Here is a 27,618-nt window from a genome sequence, read left to right as displayed (position 1 = left end):
AAAAGGCTCTAGAACAAGGATAAGGCCTTTTACCTTACTTTGCTCAAAATACAGCACACTGGCACTCAACAGTGTAAAACCAAAGCAGCCATGAACCATTTGGCTTTTAGAATAGCTTCACTTTTTTACGGAACAGGTAGATGATACATTATGTAAGAGACTTGAAGAACATAATTCACACAGTTACTCTAATTATTTTGAGAAACTGCTTACTACCAAGGAAAAGGGAACTGAAAAAAATTCACCAGAAAACAAGAATGTAGTTTTCCAGCTAAAAGTCCTCAAGTGTCTCATTAAGCTTTATGAATCTCTACACTAACTGGTAGACAGTTTGGGTATGGGCAGGCAGTCTACTACATTACATAATAGTACATCAAGATTACATCAGAACTGAGGAAGTAAACACTGAGGATTAATAACTTATTAAACTTCCTTTTACTAAACCAACCATAATATATGGTAGGTAAACAAATTTGTCAGATTTATATGTTGGCAGGTTTCTCATCTGGAAGCATAATGCAATACTGGTATGTTTATGATGGTGAGAAGCTGCTATGCAGAGGAAATCAAGAAAACAAAGCAGGTTCAAGATTAATAATGTGGTTTACAACCTTCAACAAAGTTAATCAGAAATAATTGAGCTTTCTGTAAATAGGAAACAAACTAGACTTGATAAATTTAGATCATACAAGGAGCACTTTTAGAGTTAATATTTGAATCCTAAACTAAGTTTACTCAAAACATAAAAGCTGCATCGTAACACTGATAATTATCTCTTTTAGCTTAAATACAAAGAATTTCGAGAAATCCTAGTTTGAATATCCATGGATGTCATATTACATACTGCTTCTCTTCATTTCTAAATTTAACCCAGTTGAGGTATTTTGCCATTTAAGAGAACATTAAGTCTGAAGTCCAAGGAGAGATTAAAATGGTATATACATAGCTTTTATTATGTGCTAATAAATTTTTTAAACTACCGAGCTTAAAAACAGAATACCGTGAGGATACAAATGTTGAATTCTCCAAGAACATATTTTTTCTATGAATCTTTACTTCTATATAAATAGAAAATCAGGCTTTCTTTCTTATAAAGGTAGGCTTCCTTTATTGTTTTCCTATACTCCCCCCAAAGTATTATTGCTTAGTATTTTGAGGCAAGAGGCCAGTTTATCAGTTTAAATCAAGAAATTATTATAGAAATAAGACTTTTTGGAAAAGCAGCTTAACTTAACCTGACAAAAGCCCAGCAAAACAGACATGTTGGGTATCTTGAAGTATCACTCATCTTAAGAGATATAATGTCAAATTCAAACATGCAACAATGAACAAGGATTAAAAATGAACAGAACTTTGAAACTTTCTTGCTCCTCAGTGTATATGTTTTCTTCTTTAAAAGATGATTTTAACCACTGTTGGGCTGACAAAAAGCAAGCATTATACACTTTCTTTACAGGCTTAAAATAGTGATTGGTATTGCTCTTCAATTCCAAAGACCTTAGTACAAGATTTGGATTTTATTTAGATCAAGTTTATCATGTGGTTTTAGTAGCTCTCAATCAAGAGGCTCAAAAATATAAGCTGGTTTACCAGCGGCTTTTTCCTTTATCAGACAGTACCAACTGCGTGTCATTAACAAAGGGAGAAAGTAACTTAATGTTTAACTCTAAGGTATTCACACAACACTTAGCATTAGCAATTAAGCTTTAGAACATATAAGAAGGGACATTAGACACTGGTCAAGAAGGGAATCACCAAACCAGAACCACCATCAAGCCTCTTCAGGTCACTAACTATTAAAAAGTAAATACAACCAAGTTACTAGACGTATCTACTATTCACTACCCAAAGAATGAGAAAGTAATCTAAAGAAAATCTCTTCATGAAAATGGTACACCCTGTAACTTAAGAATTTTTTTTTCTGAAATATGAAGTAGAAAACCACTTTTTTGCTATGTTCTAAAATTATCTGCAGTCATAGGTGCCTATTTTGAGTGACCTGATAATGATTCTTAGGCTATTTAAGAAGTTAACAAAATCATTGGTACATGACCATTTTTATTTGGTACACAATCAGAACTTTTCTACTGGGATTAGGGAGCCAGTAGAATACAAAATATTATTTTTGATTAGCAGAGGACATAAGAATTCAGCTCTTCACTCTCATCTTACCAAAAACTATCTTTTTATCCTCAAAGGTTTGTGACTTTATTTTTTAATTAAAAAAAACTTGTAGTTTGATTTACAATGTTTCAGGCATACAGCAAAGTGATTCAGTTATACATATATATACTTTTCAGATTTTTTCCATTATAGGTTATTACAAAATATTGAATATAGTTCACAAAGGTTTATGACTTTAGAAATCATTCCACAACACTCTTACCTTCACATGCTATCATTTAAACAAACATCTACCAGTTTTTCAGATTGAAAGGCTGTTTGTTCATCACAGTCTTGACTATGCTTCATTAGCCACTTATTTTTGTCATTCCAAGAAAGATGGGACTTCGAGGAAAAAAAACAGTGTATCTTCTTCCATAATAAGGAAATCAAGCAATGGTTCTTCAGATTCTCAGAGTAAATGAAAAACTGTGAAATGTGAAAGCCTTTTTTTTCTTTTTTAAATTTATATAACCAGGGCTTCCCTGGTGGCACAGTGGTTGAGGGTCCGCCTGCCGATGCAGGGGACGCGGGTTCGTAACCCCATCCGGGGGGATCCCATATGCCGCGGAGCGGCTGGGCCGTGAGCCATGGCCGCTGAGCCTGAGCGTCTGGAGCCTGTGCTCCGCAACGGGAGAGGCCGCAACAGTGAGAGGCCCGCACACCGCAAAAAAAAAAATTACGTAACCAAACTGAAGTTCCCTAAGAGTACTTTAACTGGATTGAGCCATCTTAATTGTTTTATACGAGAATATTGATGATTTGCAATGATCAATTATTTTGCTTCTCTGAAACAAGTATGGTCCTAGTTTCACAGCATTTATTCAGATCATTTTGGTTTGTAACAACCATACTTCCTACGAGATTAGTGAAGTGTAAAAATGAGGTTGCAAAATCAGCAGACTAAGTGCTCTACAGAAAGGCAGAACAAATCTCTTATTACTCCACATAAATATCGACAATTTAAATAACTGGTTCCTTAGCATTAATTAGAATTCCTGTTATTGGAAATCCACAGCTTCGTCTGTGGCATGACAGAATAGTTATAGGACAATCTTTTAAAATCAAAATACACCGGCTCATAATTTTACTTTTTAGCAGAGTCTGGCTGGTATCAATACTATGCTTACTTCCAACTAGTCACTACCTTAATTTTCTTCAATATAAGCCCTGCATTCTTTTTTTCTTTTCCTTAGGGCAAGCCATTATTTTTTAGTTAGAAATTTATGTGATTATGATTCAAATTATTTTCTTTTACATGTTAATACAAGTCTTTTTTTTCCTCTAAAATAATTTCTCTCCAATTAATATAGGGTAAATTGTCCCACCTGTGGAATTCTCGGAAGAGTCTGTAGAATTTGAGTCAGTGCCAGTTTTGTCTTTCAAGGTCTGTTTAGGAAGAGTCTCGTCTCTACTTTCTTGTGCTTGGCTTTCTTCCTCTTCCTCCTCACCATCTGGGAACTCCCACTGAGACTCGCCCGACTGTTCGTTTACATAGAAATATCGTCTATGATCCCTAAATTACAAGAAAGAAAACACATGTTTTAAGACCCATTCTCCTACAAAGACACTTCCATTTGGTCCTGTCCCAGGACAGCAGTCTGCTCTCACAGGGACGAACCTCTTCTTAATGGACTGCTATTCACAAAGGCAACAAAGAGCTTTGACAATTGAGGATGGAGAACCAAGGATAATTCAAAGCTATTTGCACTGCCAGCAGCTCTGTGAATACAGCCCTGAGCCCTCTCACTCCAACAGATGACTTAGAAAAACACCTCTCACATCTTTTTTTTTTTTTTTTTTTGCCAATGCTTAACAGGGTTTCAAGTTTCATTAGCAAAGGGACTCAATCTCCTAGAACACTAATTTCCCTTCCAAAGAAGAGAACGAAGTTTGCGAAAGGTGACTCTTCCCCTCTTGAACCGTGGAATTCACATTTCATACTCTTGATACCAAACACAGTGAAAGCTAAAGAGAGGGAGAGGATCTGGGAGCTGAAAAATAAAAGAGCAAAGATTTCAAATAACGAAAAAAAAATCAAGAAAAGCCAAATATAAAAAGAAATGTTTTCATCTGACCTGCTGGCAGAAGATAGTAATCTTGTTCTTCATTCACATCTTCAGCCACGAAGCTTTCCTTAACTTCACCGAGGTTAATCAGGAGTAGTTGCTTCCAGAGGTCCTGTAAAGCGCACAGAGCTCTCGCATGCGCTTAACCCCCAAGCCCGCCCTACTCCGTGCAACAACACTCTGGAGTAAAAACCAGCTTTGTCCAATCTTGGGAAAAAATCCGTTACATGGAACACTTTAGACATTGCTTTTTGTTTCTCCAACGTGTGGCTGGCCCAAACTCTGCAAGTGCTCGGGGTGCTCTGCCTGCCCAGCACCGCTAACGCAGCTGCTCTCAGTCTCCAGACAGGCTGTCAGGTCGTCAGGTGGTGGTGATCACAAATCAAGTCTGAGATGTCAAAGGTGAAAGGTGAAAAGGGGAGAAGAGTGCGTACCTGTCCCAGTGGCAGGACCAGCCTTTAGGAGTGGCGTTTATTTCATACTGTTTTAGTTGTTCTGCTGCATCCTGAAGTTTTCGTTTAAGGTAGTTTCCATTAAGAGCCCCTTCCCGCCAGTCTGCAATCCGTGTCTAAAATAAAAAAGCAGTAAGTTAAAGACTTATTATTATGTCAGGAGGCAGAGGTAAAAGGAACTTAAGTCTTCTGGTCCATGATGTATACTCTGGCAGCAGACTAGACCAAACGGGAAAAGAAATCCCAGCCTAAAAATCTTGTTTGCCCTTCAGAGTTCTCAAAAATGAGACTGGACCCCAGTACTGTCAAATCTCCAACATCTGTGAAAATGAGTAGCAGTAGTTTTGTTTTTCCCTTTGGACTATATTAAGATGGTTCCCCAGTAACTTTATTTTTTGGGTGGATAGTTCATTCAATTAAGTAATGTTATTAATCAAAATTAAAGGTTTAGTTCTCAAGGAAATCAGTGAGCTTCCTACAGGAATTCCTTACCTAATCCTATTTATTGTAAAGTACACAGGTTACAAATAGGATCCAGAACTTCTCTTTTTAAGTAGACCTGTAGGGAATTCCCTGGCGACCCAGTGGTTAGGACTCCTCGCTTTCACTGCCGTGGGCCCGGGTGTGATCCCTGGTGGGGGAACTAAGATCCCAAAAGCTGAGTGCCACCCCTGCCCGTGCCCCGCCAAAAAAGTCTATAATGCTTTAACACTTATAAAGTACTTTCAACATTATGTGGTCTCATCATCACTATGAACAGAATTTTAATTTCTTAGAAAAACAGAATATATGCCAATTCAAGGGGGTTAAGTATCATCATCATACACAAACTCTCAGTATTTATTTCCATAATTATGTTTTGCTTTGGCTAATACATAGTTTTATTTCCTGGGTTGGTGGTTCAAATATACATCAAGATTAAAAATTTAAATTTAGGATTGAAACATAAATAAGACAGATTCCTCACACACACAGCATTTCATTCAAACACTGACTATTTATACTAAAAATGGCTAAATTACCTCAGTCTGTAAAAGCAGCACATGAAAGTTGGAGATGGACTGCCTATTAATGCCTAAGAATTCAAATTTACTTGTCAGGGTATTTGCCAGTTCTCCAATCTGAAACTGTAATGCAGGAAAGAAAAAAAAGGAAAAATAAAAACAGAGTCAGCAAAATTTTATTATGTAAAATCTTTCATTTATTGTTGCAGATACTAGAAAAATGGGTCTGCCTATAAACAGCCTTTCTCACATACCGCAACTAGTTATGTACAAGATAAAACCCTAATTTACAGTAAAATAATTCACATAACAAAGTGTTAAATAATGAGACAAGGTCAAGAGAAATTAGACGCACTATCTACTCTAATACGATATGGAAGTTGAAAATAGGTCCTAAATGACATAACCCCCAATATTGTCCAAGCCATCATTTATCCATTACTAATTGCTTACACTAGCCCCACACTGAACAAAATTAATTCTCCCAGTCCCATCTACACGGCTGTACACTAACTGGTGAGTGGACAAACTCTTTCAAGTCAAAAGAATATGCTAAGTGGTTTTTCCAACAGATCACACTTTAAGAGCCACACACTTACTTGGTCCAATTCTTCTCATGACATTAGCAACAGAAATGAAATTGGAAACAAATATGCCTTTGTGTAAGGACAAGTAGTTCATGCAGGAATTAAATTTGTAACTTGAGTCTCTTTAGTACTTCCAAACTAGAGAAGCCTATAGTTGATAAGCTACTGCTTTCCAATGGAGACTTACTTATAAGTAATTAAGCATTTAGAATTTATTTTTAGATAATTTCTCTACATCAAGTCAGTCTCATAGCTCCTTATTTCAGCCTTAAATATAACCTTTTCACCTAACCAAATAAATGATTTATATTTGGAGATAGTAAAGATTACTTTTTACTACTTGCTAAAAGAAAGTAGTTGGCCTATTTAAAATGGTTCGCCAATTTAAAAATACTTATTTGTCAAATTGCATTAAGTAATATACATACTTTCAAGTCCTGTTCTTCTTCTACTTTAGGTGCTGTTTGTACTTTAATCTTTTCTGGAGATTCTTCTACTTCCATCTCTTTGTCTGAATTTTCATCTACTTTTTCTGAATTTTCAGCACCAATTGCTAAAAAAGAAAATATGTGAAATTAAATCAAAAGGACTGTAAACAACGAGGTCCTACTCTATAGCACAGGGAACTATATTCAATATCCTCTGATAAACCATAATGAAAAAATATAAAAAAAAGGATGTCTATATGTGTATAAATGAGTCACTTAGCTCTACAGGACAGATTGGCACATTGTAAATCAACTATACTTCAATAAAAAAAAAAAATTAAAAAAAAAAGGACCAATACTAATAGAGCCCCAAATACATTTTCTTACCCCGTAGCAAATATCTGAAAGTTATTAGTGCTCTCCTTTGCCTGTTTTCTCCTTACATGTTAAGGAAGCCCTAGTGACTTATCAACCTACTGTCTCTAAAGAGCCAAAAAATTTAATCCTTTATAATCACCTTTCTTTTTTTTAAAATAAATTTATTTTATTTATTTATTTTTGGCTGCATTGGGTCTTCATTGCTGCACACGGGCTTTCTCTAATTGTGGCGAGCGGGTGCCACTCTTCATTGTGGTGTGCAGGCTTCTCATTGCGGTGGCCTCTCTTGTTGTGGAGCACGAGCTCTAGGACTGCGGGCTTCTGTAGTGGCAGCACGCAGGCTCAGCAGTTGGGGTGCACGGGCTTAGTTGTTCCACGGCATGTGGGATCTTCCCGGAGCAGGGCTCGAACTTGCGTCCCCTGCATTGGCAGGCAGATTCTTAACCACTGCACCATCAGGGAAGCCCCTATAATCACCTTTCTTAAAATGTGTCTATATACATGATTTACTTTGTTTTACCACATTACCAAGAAGTTTCTGCCTTCCCTTCCTCCTTCATCTATTAATCTTTTCTAATCTTCTCTTCCAGAAAATCATGGCTTCAATTATTTACAAAAGCTAGAATATCTAACGGTTCTTTATCAAATGGGTTTTGATAGAAAGGCTTTCAGGGCTTCCCTGGTGGCGCAGTGGTTAAGAATCCTCCTGCCAACGCAGGGGACACGGGTTCAAGCCCTGGTCCGCGAAGATCCCACATGCTGCGGAACAACTAAGCCTGTGCGCCGCAACTACTGAGCCTGCCCTCTAGAGTCCGCGAGCCACAACTACTGAGCCCATGTGCCACAACTACTGAAGCCCATGTGCCTATAGCCCGTGCTCCGCAACAAGAGAAGCCACTGCAATGAGAAGCCCGTGCACCGCAATTAAAGAAAGCCCACGCGCAGCAATGAAGACCCAACGCAGCCGAAAATAAAAACAAATAAATTTATTTTTTAAAAAAAGGCTTTCAAGACCAGAGCAGCATATTAAACTACCAAATAACTCCCTTCCTGAACTGGTTAACACCTGTAGACAGCCTTTATTGGACCTACCTACTCTTCTGGTTGGTGCTGTCTGCTGGTAGTGGGAATCTCCAAAAAAGAATAGGTAGGTTTACCACATACTTAAATGGACTAAAAGATATGAACTCTTTGTTATGTTTGCTTAACACCTGCTTACCAAACATATACAATGTAAATCCATCTCTCTGGAGGATCACAGACTAAAAACAAACAAAAAAACAAATTTGAGTACCTTTTCTTAACGCTGGTTAATATTTGATCTAGAGAAGAAATGTGACTTTAATATCACTCTCAACAGCTTTCATTAGCCTAAAATTTTGTATTAAGTACTTAATCTTTTCATACAATGGCCTTGTTCTTTTTATTTGATCATTAATATTCCTTCTGCATTTTCATGTTGTCTAAAACCAAATCTTTCTACTCTCTCACTTACTAGTTTATAGTTCATTGGTATATTAGACATCTTACAGTTGATGGCAGGTTTAAGAATTTAACAATTTTAAGCACTGCTAGAGCTCTAAGACTTGATTATTTTGGAGGGCAGTTAGGCAGGATCTATCAAATGAAAATGCATATACCCCTTGACCTAGCAATATACCACTGGGAATCTATACTATAATGGTACTAAAATCTGCATAAAGATAGATGTACCAAGATGTTTACTACAGCATTATTTTAATTGCATAGTATCATTAACTAATGAGTATAATATAGTTAAAAAACAACATGAGCACTCAAGTAACTACAACCCAGCTTAACAGAAGACTATTAATAACACCTCGAAGCTCCCTGTGCCTCTCCCCCAACATGTTCACACCAGACACACCCTGATGGTGTTGGTAAATGCCTCTACTTTCATCATGGATAGATCTTTAAGCACAATATTTCTGCTTATTTTTCAACTTATATACATGGAGCACTAACATATGCATTCTTCTGTGGCTTTTTAAATTCAACATTATTGTTCCTGACATTAATCCATGTTACTGCATATAGCAATGGATCATTCATTTTTTACTGCTGCTTAGTATTCAATTGGAAGAATACATCACAATTTATCCACTACTCTTTTGATGGATATTTGAATGGCTAATATTTATACTTTTTTGGGATAAAATGAATGTAATATTACTTCTAAGAGTGAAACAAGGACACAAATGTCCATCAATGGGGAAAGAGTTAAATGAAGACATCTATACTACTCAGTAGTTAAAAACAATTTTCAAGACCTTGTTAAACAAAAAAGTATGTCTAACAATCCATATGGTTAATCTCACCTATGGTAAAATTTACATATGCACATTACACACACACACACACACAAATTTACATATGCACATTACACACACACACACACACACAAAACCACCAACGTATATTAAAAAAAGAGGAAAAGGTCTAGAAGAATATATGTAGATAAAAAAATAAAGAAAACGGACCTCAGGGTAGGGCATGAAAACAGTGAAAAGACGAAGGGGGGAGGGGCACCTTTAGAATTCTACTTCATATTCTTCTATATGGTTGATTGGAAAGAAAAATTCAAGGATGTTTGCATTTATTTATTACCTGTGTTTTTGTTTACTTGTTATTTTTAAACTGTAACCTATAAGGTACCTTCTGCTTGGTACACTCAACTAAGGTTTGGTGATTAAAATTAGTTAGTTCTGGTAACAGACTGCAAAAATGCAGCAGGTTCTCCTCTATATTACCCTGAAGATGACTTGGGTCCTCATGACAGTACCAGACTATCTACACACCCAACCAAAGGCTGGACAACTTGTACACAGAGAGGGAAAATGAGGCTGGGTTTGCCAGAGGTGGGCCTTGCCTGCCGTGTTTACCAACTGGTAATAGAGAGGTAAAGAGAATCCACGGTCTTTATGCAGATTATCATGACAATTACTGTAGTGAGTGATAAAAAGAAAAGGGAGGGAGAGACCCAATCTCATCCGATGGATTCTAGCCTCTCAATTTCTTACTGCTCCACCAGAGGTGGAGCAGGAAAAGGCAGAAGTTTCCTTCCCCGCATTTCCTAAAAGGGTAAAAGTGCTATATCCTTCTATTTGCTGAAGAGAAAACAGAAAAGGGTAAGAGGGATTTCTCCTCTACATCTTTCAACTCTCAAGTTTAATTAAAGCACAAATTACCACTTTCTCCATTTTCTGGAGTCTCTCGTCCAGTTTTGCTAGAACTCCGGCTGGTAGATTCTGGACTGGTAGCTCGAACAAACATCTTCCATTTTCCTCTTTTAGACATAAGTCTACGCATTCCATCTTGAGATGCTGGCTGGCTGATATCAGAACACGGACTAGACCCTGACACACTACCATCTCCTTCCTCCAAGGCTCGCAGCTCTGCCTACGACGAACAGGAATTAACTGTTTACCAACATTTATCTGTGTGAGTAGCAAGAATGACAGCCATGTGTTTTTGGAATTTAAATCCTTTGAGGACAATAAGTATTTTTTAATACATTTTTACATCAGGATTGATCATTATGCTCCAAATTCTACTGTTACTCAATAAATGTTTACTCATGATTACAGTTAACAAATACTGATTTAAAGGGTATAGGTTCTAAAGATCCATGAACAAATTTTCTAATACATGTACACAAAGGATAAAGCTCAACTTTCGCTGGTCCCTCTCTATAGCTTCAAATTTTTCAAAAGCGGGAAGCTTCAAAGTGATTTACTGCTATAACACCTGTTAAGACTTTGCTTCGTATATACTCAAGGCAGCAGTAGATAAAACTGTTCCAAGAAAAATCAGGGCAGAAAATAAGTAAAAATCAACTTCTCAATCAGAAAGTTTCCTGTGGACCATTTATCTTAGAAGGAAAGCACATGAAATAATGGGTTCCTCTTAAACTCTCCTGTTATCTTCCCACAAGGCCCACTTTTCTTTTTCCTTTTTTTTTTTTGGCCGCATAGAAGTCTGTGGAATTTCAGTTCCCTGACCAGGGATGGAACCCAGGCCCAGGCAGTGAAAGCGCCAAGTCCTAACCACTGGACTGCTAGGGAATTCCCATAAGGTCCACTTAACTATACACACAATACCACAGGTGATCATTGCAAGTCAACTTGTACTTTAACTGTTGGGTTAAAAACCAAATTATCACAAGAATTCGCAATGTTTGTTTGTTAAGAAGCTAAACCAAAGATATACATTACTTACTGTATCTATCCTTAAATCATAACAACGTTAGTCTTTATTGGTTGTCAACTACCAAAAGCATCATCAGGGACCAAAAGAACTACAACTCCATAGTTCAAGTTTTTATTACATAAGCATATCTAGGTGAAAGGATAAGAAAAACAAAATCCCAACGATGGCTGTAAATTGAGCACAGCAATCCCAGAGTATGACAGTTCCGAAGGAAGAAAATACATCTAACAGAACTTCAAACACTTACTTTTTTCCTTTCCAAAACCAGCTCCAGCTCCAGGGTATCTTGTTCTTCTTCCTCTTCACTTTCTCCAGACTGAACAACACTGCAAATATCCTCCTGAGTAGGGTCTTCCACACCATCCAATAGACTTTCTTGTGGCTTTACTATTGTTGCTTCTTCTGTTGTACTTGTTTCTTTCTCTTCTGAAACTGCCTCTACTTCTTTACAAATTACTTTTCTTCTCCATCTCTCTTCTTCCTCTTTTATTCCCTCAGGCAATAAAGGAGCAAGCAGTGATGCTGCCACCCCTTTCTTCTCCTCCTCATTATTTGAGAGAGCTTGAATTCCTTCATTCACTTCCTATAAAGAATAAAATAATTTTGCTTAACTTTCAAAGAAATCTCACCTAAATATACAGTACATTTAATTGTTCGTGTTAAAAACGACCATAGGGCTTCGCTGGTGGTGCAGTGGTTGAGAGTCCGCCTGCCGATGCAGGGGACATCGGTTCATGCCCCGGTCCGGGAAGATCCCACATGCCGCGGAGCGGCTGGGCCCGTGAGCCATGGCCGCTGAGCCTGCACGTCTGGAGCCTGTGCTCCGCAACGCGAGAGGCCACAACAGTGAGAGGCCCGCGCACCACAAAAATAAATAAATAAATAAATAAAAATAAAAATAAAAACGACCATAATTTTCAGTCACTGGATATTCTTAAAAACCACTGACTCCCATCAGATTAGTGTACATGTTTGTACCATTTTCTTTACACATGTATAATGGAAACACTGCTACTTTAGGAAGGCAGTATTACAGTTCTGGGTGGGATTCAAACATATCTTTTCTTCTATTCTCTGTACATCAAAAGGCAGACTAGTAAGAAACAGAGGCAGATTTAAATAAGATCAGAATCTTGCCAGTTCAACACATGACTGGATAAATCTTCACCTTCCTCTTCTGTATGATGAGATAACTTAAATATGCTGTGAAGGTGATTCAGAGGAAAGTGAAATATTTCTAAAATGAAATGTGTGATTTCATTTAAAGTGTCTACCTCCTCCACTGGGATATTTATTCTACCTCCCTCTTACAGGTGTAAAGGTGAACTTATTCTGTAAAAGCATTTTTTTTTTTTGCGGTACGCGGGCCTCTCACTGTTGTGGCCTCTCCCATTGCAGGGCACAGGCTCCGGACGCGCAGGCTCAGCGGCCATGGCTCACGGGCCCAGCCGCTCCACGGCATGTGGGATCTTACCGGACCGGGGCACGAACCCGTCCGTGTCCCCTGCATCGGCAGGCGGACTCTCAACCACTGCGCCACCAGGGAAGCCCTGTAAAAGCATTTTTTGATACAACTCCGTCATCGTTCAAAAATTCAAGATAAATTAAAATTCAACACATTCTCTCTGTAGAGTACAACTTACTTTTCTTACTGATGAGATTACAAAAATGGTCAAGTTTTATTAGTAGCAGTTTTTAAGGTAGCCAATCTTTATATTAAAAAAAAAAAAAGGTGGAATCCCAAAATACAACTATTCTGAAGCAGAGAAGGGGACCCGAAGCGTTGCCTGCTTGGCTGCTCCCATGTCCTTCACAATGACTCAAGGAGCCTCTATTGCACCCTAAAGCTCCAAAAGCACCACTGAACTGGGTAACTGCTATAAATGCCATATAATAAACAGACACAGATTATGTAAAACTTTAAGAAACAAAATGTATACTGTTTCACATCTATGCTGTAAAATATTAACAGAAGGCTTATATACCTGTGACAGAGTAACATTCAAGTTCTTTAGATGTGAAAATAAGCAGATGAGGTAAGTTGTAACACTGACCTTTTTAACTTCTCGCTTGGTTATGACTGGTGCACTTTTACTACTGGAAACTGAAATATTTTTCTCCTTAGTATACATGTCTGTATTTACCACAAAATTAGCTTCAGCACCTGTTACGGAACTAAAAAAAATATACTTAGCAAGAGAAACAGAAGGCAAATATTATCAGCAAAAGATAAGACTCTGATTTCCTTCTAGTAACTTTTTTTTCAAGTCTATTCTTACCTGGGCTGGTAATGTTGTAATCCCTGCACCTGGGTGGCAAGATACTGGGGTAATTCCCAAGTCACTTCATTTGTTTGTGTGTTCCAATAATAATAGCATCCTGTGTTCTCATCCCAGACCTCCTGCCAATCTCCCATCTCAATTCCAACTAGAAGAAAATGAAACAAATTTTAAGAAGCACATATTCCCACACAACTCTGACTTTCTATCTCAAGTCAACTCTAAAGCTATAACAACCTAACACAGCACTGTTAACAACTGGGCAGGGCACTTCTCTGTTGTGGAGGCAGTCCGATGTAGTGTTCACCAGCATCCTTGCCTCTCCCCAGTCGATGCAGTAAACCCTCCTCTCACCACCCACTACCACCCTCTGCTGTGACTGACAGCCAGAAATCCAAACACTGTCAAATGTTCCCTGGGGGGGCCACTCCCCCCTCCTCAGTCATCTTTGCAAACATGGTTTAAAAAAGCAGTTTGATAGTTGAAAAATGTATTCTGAATCCCAAAATACTTTTTAAAATAATGGCTTTTATTATTTACCGAGCATAATCTGCTACTGGTTAAAAGGCAAACAATTATCTTTCAGTAGAAAAAAATATACCCTAGCCGTTTTCATTTTCTAAATACTGTATTTAAGAAACCAGAATTCTAAAGTCTGGGGCTGAAGCACACAGGCTTTCACCTTTGGGAACCTCAATGCCTAGAACACCTTTAAGAACTACACTTTAGATTTCTTTAAAACTCAAAGGATCAAGTTTACCTCCTGCCAGTGAACACTGAGTATCATACTGCCACCCTGCAGTCTGGGTTGAGTCTGTCCCATTTGGGGTAATGGAAGAAAGGGCAGATGTTGATTCCTTTGGCTCTGGCCGAGGTGGAGTTGGAGGTGGAGCAGAAGCTCCTACAGGAGCTACAGGCTGAGGAGCTGTTATAGCATCAATCTCCTTTAGAATGAAAATAGTGACAAACTCATTAATCACATTAAACCAGAAAAATGGCCATCACTTTAAAAAAAAAAAAAATCACACACACACAGGGTTTTGACTTGAGAAGCTTAAGTCTCAGCTTCCCAAGTCAAAACCCTCCTCTTGGGCTTCCCTGGTGGCGCAGTGGTTGAGAGTCCGCCTGGCGATGCAGGGGACACGGGTTCGCGCCCCGGTCCGGGAAGGTCCCACATGCTGCGGAGTGGCTGGGCCCGTGAGCCATGGCCGCTGAGCCTGCGTGTCCGGAGCAACGGGAGAGGCCACAACAGTGAGAGGCCCGCATACTGAAAAAACAAAACAAAACAAAACCAAAAAAACCCTCCTCTTCCCCATTTTTCTCATTACAACTGTCACAAAAAGAGGAGATGGGGAGAGACTAAAAAAAAAGGAGAGACAGACATAGATTGACAAGTAGGCTAACCACTTGAAATTCCGATCCCAAAGTGTTCAATAACTAAAAACCCAAACAAAAACACCACTAACCGCTAGGAAGTTGGCCAATGTACTATCAATATCAGCTGACTGGTTTCCATTTGCTTCCTTAGACTGTGCTGGTTTTTCTGAAACATCACTCTCTTCATCATCACTGTCAGCATATGCACCAAGTAAGCACAGACCTCCTGGAAACAAAAAGGTAAGCAACGTTTATAACAATGTCAAAAAGTCCTAGGAAGTATCCAAGAGAAAATATGATTCTTTAGCCATTTAGTTTACTTGTAGAACCTCAAAAAAGTCTTCAATGAACTACCAAAAAGAGGTACAAACTGACTATGCACTTAGAGCTAATAAAATCAATCTGCATAGCAACTTGACATCCTTTTCAAAATATATGCTCAATTATTCAACCTCATACTCCCTCTGTCAAAATAACACATAGTATATCCTGATTTTAGAATTTGTTGTTTTACGTGTCCATCTCAAACAAGTAAACCAATTAGGGTTTAGTAAATGAAACAAGGAGATTTTCAAAGTGAAAAACAAAGCTCTTTTTCAATGATTTTTTTTCCTCAAAAAAGAAGTGACAAATTAAAACAGAACCTAACATGCTAGGTTAGCAACAAATACCCAGCTAAACAAAAACCCAGCTAAAACCAAAATTCCCACTCAAATGGTATTAGGTATGGCCTCTGTGATGCTGCAATGCAATTTCCTTCTTAAAAAAAAACTGAAATTATACACTTTTTTACTAGTTGATCAATGCTTATGCCATTTCCTTTTGTATCACCTATGGCTACTCTAATGTTACAATTAAGTGAGCATATATACCCTCTTCATATATCATTTTATTATAATAGGTATATGAAATATTTAAGTCTAGCTAGACTATGCAGCTATTAATAAGACTAAATTTTCCAGTGCCTTGGTAACTGAACAGATTTATCAGGAGGTAAAACCTAGTTTTCTCTGTCATAATTCTGTAAACAAATTCATGGATTCACCTAAACATGAACACAAATTGCTTCATTTATCATACAAAAGTTCACATTCATTGTTTTAGCCACATAAATTTCACCTTCATTATTTTTTTAGTATATAGCTAAGTTGTTACACTATCAATTTCCAAAATATTATTTTAAACTGATTAGGAAGATTCTTAAATGGATATTTCACAGTATCTCCATTTTCCAGTTACCAAATATATTATATCTCATTTTGGGGGTGGGGTCATACCAGTCAATTTTCCACATTTTCTGAACAAGAGATAAAGATAGAACTACATAAGACATTTCTGTACAGAAAAAATCTGCATTTTAGTATTTAGCACTGATGGGTTTTTCAGGGAAGGCGGAGGATGGGAAATTTATATTTTTATATAAACACACTTCTTAGTTGAGAGACAATAATCACTGGCCTTAGTTCTTTAATTCTGTATCTTTTGGTAAAAGGTTCCAACCAGGTGAGCCGTGTGGAATTTTGACTACAAAATTCCCAAGCAGGGGTAATTCCCCAGGCTCAGAGTGGGTCTCTAGGGCAATAGGTTTAGCCAAGGGCTTCCCTGGTGGCGCAGTGGTTAAGAATCCGCCTGCCAATGCAGGGGACCCGGGTTCAAACCCTGGTCCGGGAAGATCCCACATGCCGCAGAGCAACTAAGCCCGTGTGCCACAACTACTGGGCCTGTGCGCCTAGAGCCCGTGCTCTGCAACAAGAGAAGCCACCGCAGTCAGAAGCCAGCGCACCGCAACAAAGCATAGCCCCCCGCTCCCCGCAACTAGAGAAAGACAGCGGGCAGCAATGAAGACCCAATGCAGCCAAAAATAAATAAATAAAATAAATAAATTTATTTTTTAAAAAAAGGTTTAGCCAAGGCTCCACCTAGTCTTTTTCTCTTCAACTCAGAGCTTTTCATATTACACACTTAAAACCTCTTCCAAACTCCTGATAACATAATGACAATTAAATAGCAAAGTAAATGAAAACGATTAAACGCAGCATTTGGGGGAAAGACACATACTTAATACTGTTAGCGACACCATAAACTGATACAATATTTAAGAACAATCTGGTAACATATACCAAGAACTACAAAACTCTCAAAGTTTCTTATAGCTAGATAATCTCATCTCTGAGAATATAACCCTAAGAAATAATTACAAAAATTGTTTTGCACAAAGCTTTTAAGAGCCTCATTTAAATAACCAAAAACTGTAAACAACTCAAATGCTCTCAAACAGGGGATGGGAAAAGCAAATTCCAGCACAGTGCCAGATGCAATATCACTTTATGATTAATCAGACCATTATGGGATTACATAAAATGATGTTAAGGGGGCAAAAGGTAACTCTAAAGGAATAAAAGATAAAATCAAGTCATGAAACAAGTTCTAATTACATCTCTGAAAATTTATTCTATACATTAATAAAAACAGGCATGCATTTAGAATAACACTAAAAAAAAAATCTCACAATACTATACAAAATTGCATAATCTTAGAAAGCCAAAAGCTTCACAGGACCAGGCTTCTAGACTACTACTGAGAAGCTGTTGCTAAATGAAGCCAGAGGAAACAAGGCCAATCTTCAGAGCCAGTCCTTAGCAGTCTTTTTTGAGGAGTACTGACTCCTCAAACCTCAATATGCTTACCTCTAATGGATGGTGCCACACAATTTGCAAATTAACTAATGATATCGGGCAGTAAATTATTTATTTCTTAGATATATACTTTACTTTCCTGATAAGCTTCAAACAGTAACTGTGCCTTATGCCCCTTAGAAACTATTTCCTCATAACACTGAACAGTGATTTTTAACTCTTTTGGTCACAGAAAGCTATTAACAATCAAAATGATAAAAGCTGTGGACCTTCTCTCAGGAAGACACACTTGAGTGTGCAATTTCAGGGGATTCACAGATGTCTGACACTCATCTATGGAACCACATTAAATACCCTTTTCTAGAAGATGCTTAAATACTGTTGACTATCATGGTAGTCTGTTGGCCTAATTTAACAGAACTTATTCTAAATTTTCCCTTAGATAATTTCAAATGCATTTACCATAATATCTGTTAGCATAAAAATACTACATATGCTTCTCTACTATATTATAAAAGCATATTTTAATAACTTAAAATTTCATTTAAATTTCATTTTTGTGCAAAGAAATTCAGCATGTTTATAGTGATAAAAGTAAATTCTTTAACTAAAATTATCTTTAAAAAAATATATCAAGGGACTTCCCTGGTGGCGCAGTGGTTAAGAATCCATCTGCCAATGCAGGGAACACGGGTTCAACCCCTGGTCCGGGAAGATCCCACGTGCCGTGGAGCAACTAAGCCCGTACGCCACAACTACTGAGCCTGCGCTCTAGAGCCCATGCATCAGAAGAGAAGCCACTGCAATGAGAAGCCCGTGTACTGCAACAAAGAGTAGCCCCCGCTCGCCACAACTACAGAAAGCCCGGGTACAGCAAAGAAGACCCAACGCAGCCAAAAATAAATAAAATAAATTAATTTAAAAAATATATACATATATATATCAATTCTTGAGTATCTACAGTTTCACAAAGCCATGCAAATAATAATGGAAAATTGCTTCCCTTTTGTTTTTGTTAAACTTTTTCCTATGCGTATACCAACTAGTAAGTAAGAAATGAATAAAGCTGATATATTCTTTTTTTTCTTTTTTTTTTGCTTAGAGGAGAATTTATTGCCTTAAGTCAAAAAAGAAAAGAGGTATCTCAACCCAACAACTCAAGCGTTCACCATAGGAAACTAGAAAAAAATGAGCAAACAATTATAAAGCAAATAGAAGGAAAGAAATGATAAATATTAAAAGCAGAAATCAATGACACAAAAAAATTAATAGAGATAATCAACGAAACCAAATTTGATGCTAGGAAAAGGCCAACAAAATTGACAAAACTTAGCTATATTAACCAAAAAAAATAAGAGACAAGACACAAATTACCAAAGCCAGAAATGAAAGAATGGACTTCATAACTGACCTTACAGATTATGAGAGAATATTCTGAACTAATTATAGCAACAAATAGACAACTTTGTTAAAATAGACAAATTCCTAGAAAGATGCAAATAACCAAAACTGAGTCAAGAAGAAACAGAATATCTGAAAAACCTAAATGTCCACTGACAGAAGAATGGATAAAGAAAATGTGGCACATATATACAATGCAATACCACTCAGCTATTTTAAAAAAAAAAAAGGGGCTTCCCTGGTGGCGCAGTGGTAGAGGGTCCGCCTGCCGATGCAGGGGACGCAGGTTCGCGCCCCGGTCCAGGAGGATGCCGCATGCCACAGAGCGGCTGGGCCCACGAGCCATGGCCGCCAGGCCTGTGCGCCCGGAGCCTGTGCTCCGCGACGGGAAAAGCCGCAGCGGTGAGGGGCCCGCGCACCACAATAAAAAAAAAAAAAAGAAAGAAAAAAAAGAAATAATGCCATTTGCAGCAACATGGACGGAACTAGAGACCATCATACTAAGTGAAGCAAGTCAGAAAGAGACAAACACTACATGATATCACCTATATGTGGAATCCAAAATATGACACAAATGAACCTACCTACGAAACAGAAACAGACTCACTGACATAGAGAACAGACCTGTGGTTGCCAACGGCAGTGGGGAGGGATGGAGTGTAAAGCTGATATATTCTTACGCCGCAGTATGAAGCTGAACAGAATGAAAACAGTTCTGTTCACAAGGCACATAAAGGTCTGAAGTGCTGACTGACACTGCAACCAAGGAAATTTCTCGTAGAACATTTAAATTCTATCCATTGCACATAATCCTTAGAAGACCCAAATGAAATAATATATGTAGTTTACAAATACAAAATGCTATTTCCTAGTTCTGGAATTTCTCTCACAATGTAGTTTTACCTTTTCCAACCCATACTTTTTTTTTAAGTGGCAAATACGCGGTAGGGGGGAACAAGCATCTATTATTTCAGGTGTCACATAGTACAAAAAGTCCTGCAAATTCAGAAGAATAAAATTACTACCAATTATAGAATATTTAGTATCAAAACATATTTTAATCTTTCAAGATACATAAAGAGTAGAGAAAACTAACATTCTTGGCACTTGCTGTGTTAGAAACTTATATATATTGTTCAATTTAATCATCAAAATAACTTAGGGCTGTAAGATCTATTTTACAGATAAATGATGTCCTGAGGTTTTAGTATGAATGCTAGAGTGGTGATTTGAACCCAGGTTTGTCTACAAAACCATCACTGCAAATATTCCTTCATGCTTAAAAAATAATAAGAGCAATTTTCAGCTGCACAAACATTTGCTAGGTACCAATCAAAGCTGTGTGTTAGAGAAATAACACAATGAAAAGACACTGTTGGTGTCCCTAAAGAATGCCAAGATAATGGGGAGCTAGAAAACTAGTTACAAAAGCATCAGTAGAAAAAGTAGTACAAAGTAATTTGGGTACAGAGAAAAGGGAACAGCAAATTTTACATTGGTTAAGGGACTTCCCTGGTGTCGCAGCGGTTAAGAATCCTCCTGCCAATGCAGGGGGCATGGGTTTCAGTCCCGGTCTGGGAAGATCCCACATGCCGCAGAGCAACTAAGCCCGTGTGCCACAACTACTGAGCCTGCGCTCTAGAGCCCACGCACCACAACTACCGAAGCCCGCGTGCCTAGAGCCCGTGCTCCGCAACAAGAGAAGGCACCGCAGTGAGAGGCCTGTGCACCACAACGAAGAGGAGCCCCCGCTCCCTGCAGCTAGAGAAAGCCCGTGCGCAGCAATGAAGACCCAACGCAGCCATAAATAAATAAATAAATAAAATTTCTTTTACATTGGTTAAAGTATATATACCAACAAGCCCTCACAAAGATTTAAAATTTCCATTTTATGGGAGGAATATAAATTAGCAACACTGAAACATTCATCAAAACACTATATACAAACACGGTTTGATCCTAATGTAGAAAAGATGAAAAAAAAAAAACTATACCTGTTGCTTTAACGGCAGTGGGCCTGGTGGTCATGACTGGTTTGGGAGGATTCTGAACTCTAGGAACCTCCACCACCACCTCCTGTTCATCTGAATTTAAAAAAGCAAACAAAAGAAAACTACAGTCAGACGACGGAACACAGAAAAAACTATACAGGTGACAAAACAATCTGTGACTTCTCAAGTCTAGATTTCATCAATTTAAAAACAGGGTAGCTGTAACTCATCACTAACCCAAATAAAGAAAACCAGTATAACTAGAATCTTCCATCTGCCTAGTGGCTTTAACATTAAGAATTTAAACACCGTATATAAAAATTACATCTGAAATAATCCAAAGTTAAAACACACACACAGAATAAATCTTCTCCAGGCTACCAGAAGGCTTTTACGAAAAGCACAACTAGAGCATTTTTTTCGCAAGAGCCACCCAACGTGATTTTTTTTTGTTTTTTAAACCTGAAATGGTCGGGGCTTTTCCGGCGTCTGGCCCCTGCAGTATAGCCCAGTCCGGTTATTCTTAACCCAAGTACCATTCTAGGGATAAACACAAGTACTTGGGAACCCACAAACACCACCTCTCCAGGGATTTTTGGGAAACCTGCCAACTAGGGGTTACTTACATTTTAGCTGGCATAATAAAAATGGTATGCTCACTTCTAAAGGGTCTCTCTCAATTTCAACAAAAACGAAAAGGAAAAGCCGATGCCGTGTAGGAAACGGCAGGTTCCACGGTCACCAAACCTAGGACACGGAAACGCATACTCTCACATTTACCCCGTAAGTTATTCAAAGCCAAGAACAGACGTTGAGCAGACTGGGCGCCTGGGCCAATCCCTGCACCAGAGATGGCGCCTCTGGGTCGGCTCCGGCCGGGCGCACACGGCTCCGCCGCCCCTTCCGCAGCTTTGGGCTCACAGCCGTCCTCACCGCAGGCCGCACGCAACAGGCCTCGGATGCGGACGCCGCCCGCCCGGGTTTCTCTTCCTCCTAGGACTCGCCCGAGAGGCCTAGGCCGCGAGCCCCGAGCTCGAGTTTCGGACGCCCCACCTAGGCGCCGCGGCCCCTCGCGCACGCTTACCTTCTGAAGGTGAGTCGTCCGGAGCCGCGGCGGCAGTGACCGCGGTCGTTGTCGTCGGCGTCGCCGGGGCTGGCTGGCTGGGCGCCGCCGCCGCCGCCGCCGCCGAGTCCGGCTCGGTGTCGGGTTCCGGATCTGGGTCCCGTCCCGGCGTGCTGCTCCGCGGACCTGGCGGAGAGAGCTGCAGGATAGGCCTACGGCCGGGTACCGCCCGGGACTTCTTCCCCATCGCGAGCCCGAACGCGAGCTGCGAGCGTCGGGCAACCTAGAGGGGCGGGCGTTCGGCGCGACGCTACGTAATCAATATTCATACACTGCGACACCGCCTCCTAGAAGGATCCGCTTTTAACCGGCGGAGCGTGCGCCCGCGCAAGCGCCTTGGGCCCCGTACACTCTTCTGGCTCCTCCCCCGGGGGGGAAGGAGGACTTTACCCACGGGGCTAGACGATTGGCTGTTTTGACACATTGAAGAACCCGGTAGCCAATGGACAAGGAAAAAGGGTCAGAGTCAAGCGAATAGTACGGAAGGATGTGAGTTTAGACTTGCTTCCAATTACGTCAGGCTCCACCCATGCGGTTTTTGCGGAGTCTTTTCTCTACTGTCTTGTCCTCCATTTTGTACCCGTTCTTGCCTATGTGTTTCTTGTCGTTTGTCGTCCAGGAAGCTGTGCTGCTTTCCAGGCCCTTTCCCAAGTTTCGCCCTGATTATTGTGGCTTACTTTGGATATAACATTGAACATTAGGTAAAATAGTAGGTCTTTTATGGTTTTGTGAAGTTTTTCTTGGGGCACAAAGATGACGTCTCATCGTGTGGCTTATCAAGTGGAAAAATATCACGACATAGTGCATACGAGGGTAGAGCCTAAATTGTGATGGGATACAGGAGCCTTCCCAACGTGGCCGCTTTCATAGATTTATCTTCCTTTAGCACTCTCCTCTCCCCTGTCCCATTCTGGAGCCAGCCACTCGGAGCGGTTCTCTCACCTTTATTCCTTCACGCTAGTTGGAAAAACTACGGCATCGTGTGGCAAAATTATTTTCCTTCCTCAAGACCCGTTGCAGGCATAACATCTCTGAACCTTTTATCTCAATGCTGAGCCCCTCCCTAGCAACTTGACTTACCGTTGATACTCGTCTCCCACTTCTAAATTGAGTTTAAGAAATCCAGTGGTATATTTTTGGCCGCACCTCCCACCAGGGATTGAACCCACGCCCCCTACATTGGAAGCTCAGAGACTTAACCACTGGACAGCCAGGGAGGTCCCCAGTGGTATATATATTTATATTCCCAGCGCTCACTCAGTTCTTGCTAGAGCATGCTAATAATATGTAACATTTATTGACCACTTACTATGTGTCAGGTACCGTCTAAGGACTTTATATGTAGAATTGCATTTGATTCTCACAACTTTATAGGGTAGATATCATTATTCCTAATTTATAGATCATATTCCTCATTTATAGATGAACCCTTAAATTGGTTGCTGAGTGCAAAAGCCATGAAAGCAGTGACTTGTCTGTTTTGTTCCCAGTATTGAAATGCACTTTCTGGAACACAAGCACTCAGTTTTTGAATGAATATAGTGCTTGAATATATACAAACTAGAAATAAGTAGCAAGAGTTCTTTCCTTTTCTTACCTATGGGAGGAATATCTGGATTAGAGTGGTTTGAGATTAGACTCCCAAGACTTCTGAAAAATTAACAGCTAGAAGCAGGGGAGAATATGCTGTTTTGAAGCTGTCACCAATGATTTCTTTCTCTCTTCCTTTCTTTTTTTGATTTATTTATTAAAAGAAGTAGTTGATACACAGTAGTTGTACATAGGAGTTTTGAAGCCAAACATCTGGATTCAAAACTCAACCCCAGCACCTTCCAGATGTGATTGCTATGACAAGTTTCTTTTTTTAAAACAAATTTATTTCATTTATTTTTGGCTGTGTTGGGTCTTCGTTGCTGCACACGGGCTTTCTCTAGTTGTGGTGCGCAGGCTTCTCATTGCGGTGGCTTCACTTGTTGCAGAGCATGGGCTCTAGGCGTGCGGGCTCAGTAGTTGTGGCTCTTGGGTTCTAGAGCACAGGCTCAGTAGTTGGGGTGCACGGCTTAGCTGCTCTGCGGCATGTGGGATCTTCCCGGACCAGGGCTCGAACCCATGCTTCCTGCATTGGCAGGCAGATTCTTAACCACTGTGCCACCAGGGAAGCCCTCTCACAAGTTTCTTAACATCCCTAAACTTGTTTCTGCAACTGTAAAATGTTAGTGATAGTATCCATAGAGTTGTTGTGAAGTTTAAATTACATCATAGTTTTAAGCTCTTTGTAATGCAGCCAGGAACAAAATAAGCAATTATTCTATAGTAGCTATTATTACTACTAATGAGCATTTTGTTTACATGAAAGTCCAGATCCTATTATAAAACTGGCTGTAAACAAGTGAGATTATGAGCTAAACCACAATGCATAGAAATGTGAAAGGCTGTTTTCCTTGGGGGAAATTTATATTTTTGGAGGTAGCTCTTAATGTTTGTAGCCAGGGTTCTCGACCCCAGCTGTTTAGAGAACCATCTGGAGGGTATTAAAGCAATATAAGAATCTGAATCAGGGCTGAGAGTGCAGGGCTCATATCAATTTTATTTTAAAAAGCTCTTTATTTTAATGCTTAGCCAGGGTTGAGAACCACTGGCTTTAGAGACATGTTTTACTGTTTTTGGCCTCAGAGAAGGTATTAGGATCTGAACCAAGAATGGACAAATCATGGCTAAATTACGCCTGCTTTTTATTTATTTATTAAAAAAATTTTTTTTTTGGCTGTGCAGCATGGCATGTGGGATCTTACTTCCCCCAACCAGGGATTGAACACACGCCCCTGTAGTGGAAGCATGGTGTCTTAACCACTGTACCACTGGGGAAATCCCAGGCCTACCTTTTAAAGGGTTGAACAAACAAAACAAAAGAATGTCTGACAGAGGACTGCCCTGGTGGTGCCGTGGTTAAGAATCCACCTGCCAATGCAGGGGACATGGGTCCAAACCCTGGTTCGGGAAGATCCCACATGCCGTGGAGCAGCTAAGCCCATGTGCCACGGCTACTGAGCCCACATGCTGCAACTACTGAAGCCCGTGTGCTCTGGGGACAGCGTGCTGCAACAACTGAGCCCGTGTGCTTCAACTACTGAAGCCCTTGCACCTAGAGCCTGTGCTCCATAACAAGAGAAGCCACTGCAATGGGAAGGCTGTGCACTGCAACGAAGATCCAACACAGCCAAAAAAAAAAAAAAAATCCTGTGATAAACCATGATGGTAAAGAGTAAAAAAAAGATTGTGTATATGTATGTTTATATATATGTATGTATGTATAACTGAATCACTTTGCTGTGTAGCGGTAATTAACACAACATTGTAAATCTATTATACTTCAATAAGTAATCAATTAAAAAAAAGAATATGTGACAGAGAACTGTGTAGACTATAAAACCTAAACTACTTATCTGGCTTTTTTTTTTTTTACGTCTCCACACAGGGTGAGTAAACATGGTCAGTCACTCCCTTTAAAGAAAAATTAGGCCTGCTCTTTGATTGCCGGGGACCTAAACAGCTCTGGAATTAGTAAAATCAAATTATCAGAGCTTACATTTGACAAGTGAAACCTGGGAAGAACAATCATTTAAATAAACATGCATTTTCAAATATATTTAGTTATAATCACGACTGGTGGGCGATGTCTTTACTCTGTATTTGATGTTAATTTCAAAAGCCAACCTTCCTAATCCATATTAAAGCTCTGGCTTTTGGAACTTCAACATGAGATATGCTGCAGAGGAAGACTGTCCACAGAAATCCCAGCTTCAGCAGTGTAGAATGAAGTTTTAGGGTTGTGTGTGTTAATTCATCTAAATTTTATCATGTAAGAAATTAATAAACTGAAACCTCAGACTTCCCTGGTGGCGCAGTGGTGAAGAATCCGCCTGCCAATGCAGGGGACACAGGTTCGAGCCCTGGTCCGGGAAGATCCCACATGCCGCGGAGCAACTAAGCCCATGCGCCACAACTACTGAGCCTGCACTCTAGAGCCCGCGAGCCACAACTACTGAGTCTGCATGCCACAACTACTGAAGTCCGTGTGCCTAGAGCCCGTGCTCTGCAACAAGAGAAGCCACCGCAATAAGAATTGGCTCACCGCAATGAAGAGTAGCCCCCGCTCGCCACAACTAGAGAAAACCCAACGCAGCCAAAAATAAATAAATGTAAAAAAAAAAAAAAAAAAGGAAAACTCAATTAAATAGTCTTGGGAGACTAGGACTGGGAGCTCTCATGCCCTGGGATGATAGCAGAGCTCAATAGGAAGAAAACTCTTCTTTCCTAGCAAGGACTCAGCCAATGAAAAGCCAAGTGCTTTGTTTACTATAGCTCTCCCAACTCCCCCCCCTTCCTCGCTCCTTCCCTTGCCCTGGGGGGACTTGCACATGGCATGCCTTGGTTGCAAGACCCTGGATTGCAATTGTCTGATGATTCCGAATAAATCTATCTTTGCTGGAGAAATAACTGGCAGTATATATTTTTTAGGTCAACAGTCATTATTGTCTCACTCCCAACTGGGTGTACTTTGATCAATTCAATTCTGGGGATAAGCCCCAGCAGGTAACAATCAGGTTTAAGGGCTCAGTCCCACACAAGACTGCCCTTACTACAGAAGCCAGCTCCACATGAGGTCCCCATGCCACTCACACTTCTTTCTGGCTATAATATCAGGGGTTCCCACGACCTCCTCACATTTTTGAATTCTCTAGAAGCATTCACAGAACTCAGGAAAGCACTATACTTATGATTCCAGTTTTATTATAAAGGACACAAGGTGAGGGACTTCCCTGGTGGTCCAGTGGTTGGGACTCTGCGTTCCCAATGCAGGGGGCCCAGGTTCAATCCTGATCAGGGAGCTGGATCCCACATGCTGCAACTAAAAGATCCTGAACGCGGCAATGAGGATTCCACATACCACAACTAAGACCCAGCGCAGCCAAATATTTATTTAAAAAAAAAGATACAAGGTGAGGTGTGGGAGGGAGCACAGAGCTCCCATGCTGTCTCTCTGTGGAGTCCTCATGTCACCCTCCCAACACATTAATGTGTTCTCCAACCAGGAAGCTCTATTCAGCCTTGGTGTCCAGTTTTTACTGGGACTTGATTACATAGGCATGGTTGATTGACTCACTGGCCACTGTGACTGTGAGTGAACTCAATCTCAAGCCCCCTGCCCTGTCCTTCTGGCCCAAAGTTCTAACCCTATATTCACCATCACAGGGTGGGTCTTCCCGGGGACTAGCCCTATCCTGAAGCTATCTAAGGGCCCCCCTGCCAAGAGTCACCTTATTAGCATAACAAAGACTTCTTTCACTCAGGAAACTACAAGGGTTCTATAATCTCTATGCCAGGAATAGGGGAAAAAGATCAGATATACTCTTTATTATACCACATTATTTGACCTTGTGTGTTTCATGGAAGCTCATTTAAACCATGAAGCCTCATTTACTGGAAGAAATACCTACTT

The 27,618-nt window shown here is 39.9% G+C and overlaps 1 protein-coding gene across 1 annotated transcript in view; it reads right to left on the bottom strand.

The window, feature by feature from the left end:
* FNBP4 (formin binding protein 4) overlaps positions 1 to 22,396 on the bottom strand; it is a 38,237-nt gene extending 15,841 nt beyond the window's left edge. Inside the window, exons 1-12 of the mRNA XM_030864407.3 lie at positions 22,080 to 22,396; positions 20,999 to 21,088; positions 15,057 to 15,193; positions 14,351 to 14,534; positions 13,591 to 13,738; positions 13,366 to 13,486; positions 11,559 to 11,894; positions 10,291 to 10,501; positions 6,704 to 6,828; positions 5,707 to 5,811; positions 4,667 to 4,800; positions 3,492 to 3,679 (exon numbers count right to left, since the gene is read on the bottom strand). Coding sequence (XP_030720267.1) covers positions 3,492 to 3,679; positions 4,667 to 4,800; positions 5,707 to 5,811; positions 6,704 to 6,828; positions 10,291 to 10,501; positions 11,559 to 11,894; positions 13,366 to 13,486; positions 13,591 to 13,738; positions 14,351 to 14,534; positions 15,057 to 15,193; positions 20,999 to 21,088; positions 22,080 to 22,305 — 2,005 coding nt within the window. The 5' untranslated portion in view covers positions 22,306 to 22,396. The remainder of the gene's footprint in view (positions 1 to 3,491; positions 3,680 to 4,666; positions 4,801 to 5,706; positions 5,812 to 6,703; positions 6,829 to 10,290; positions 10,502 to 11,558; positions 11,895 to 13,365; positions 13,487 to 13,590; positions 13,739 to 14,350; positions 14,535 to 15,056; positions 15,194 to 20,998; positions 21,089 to 22,079) is intronic.
* Between the last annotated feature and the right edge of the window lie 5,222 nt (positions 22,397 to 27,618).

Source organism: Globicephala melas, chromosome 8 (assembly GCF_963455315.2).
Source record: "Globicephala melas chromosome 8, mGloMel1.2, whole genome shotgun sequence".
In the NCBI taxonomy this organism is placed as follows: domain Eukaryota; kingdom Metazoa; phylum Chordata; class Mammalia; order Artiodactyla; family Delphinidae; genus Globicephala; species Globicephala melas.
The sequence above is the reverse complement of the archived record's forward strand: the minus strand, read 5'-3'. Positions and strand labels throughout refer to the sequence as shown.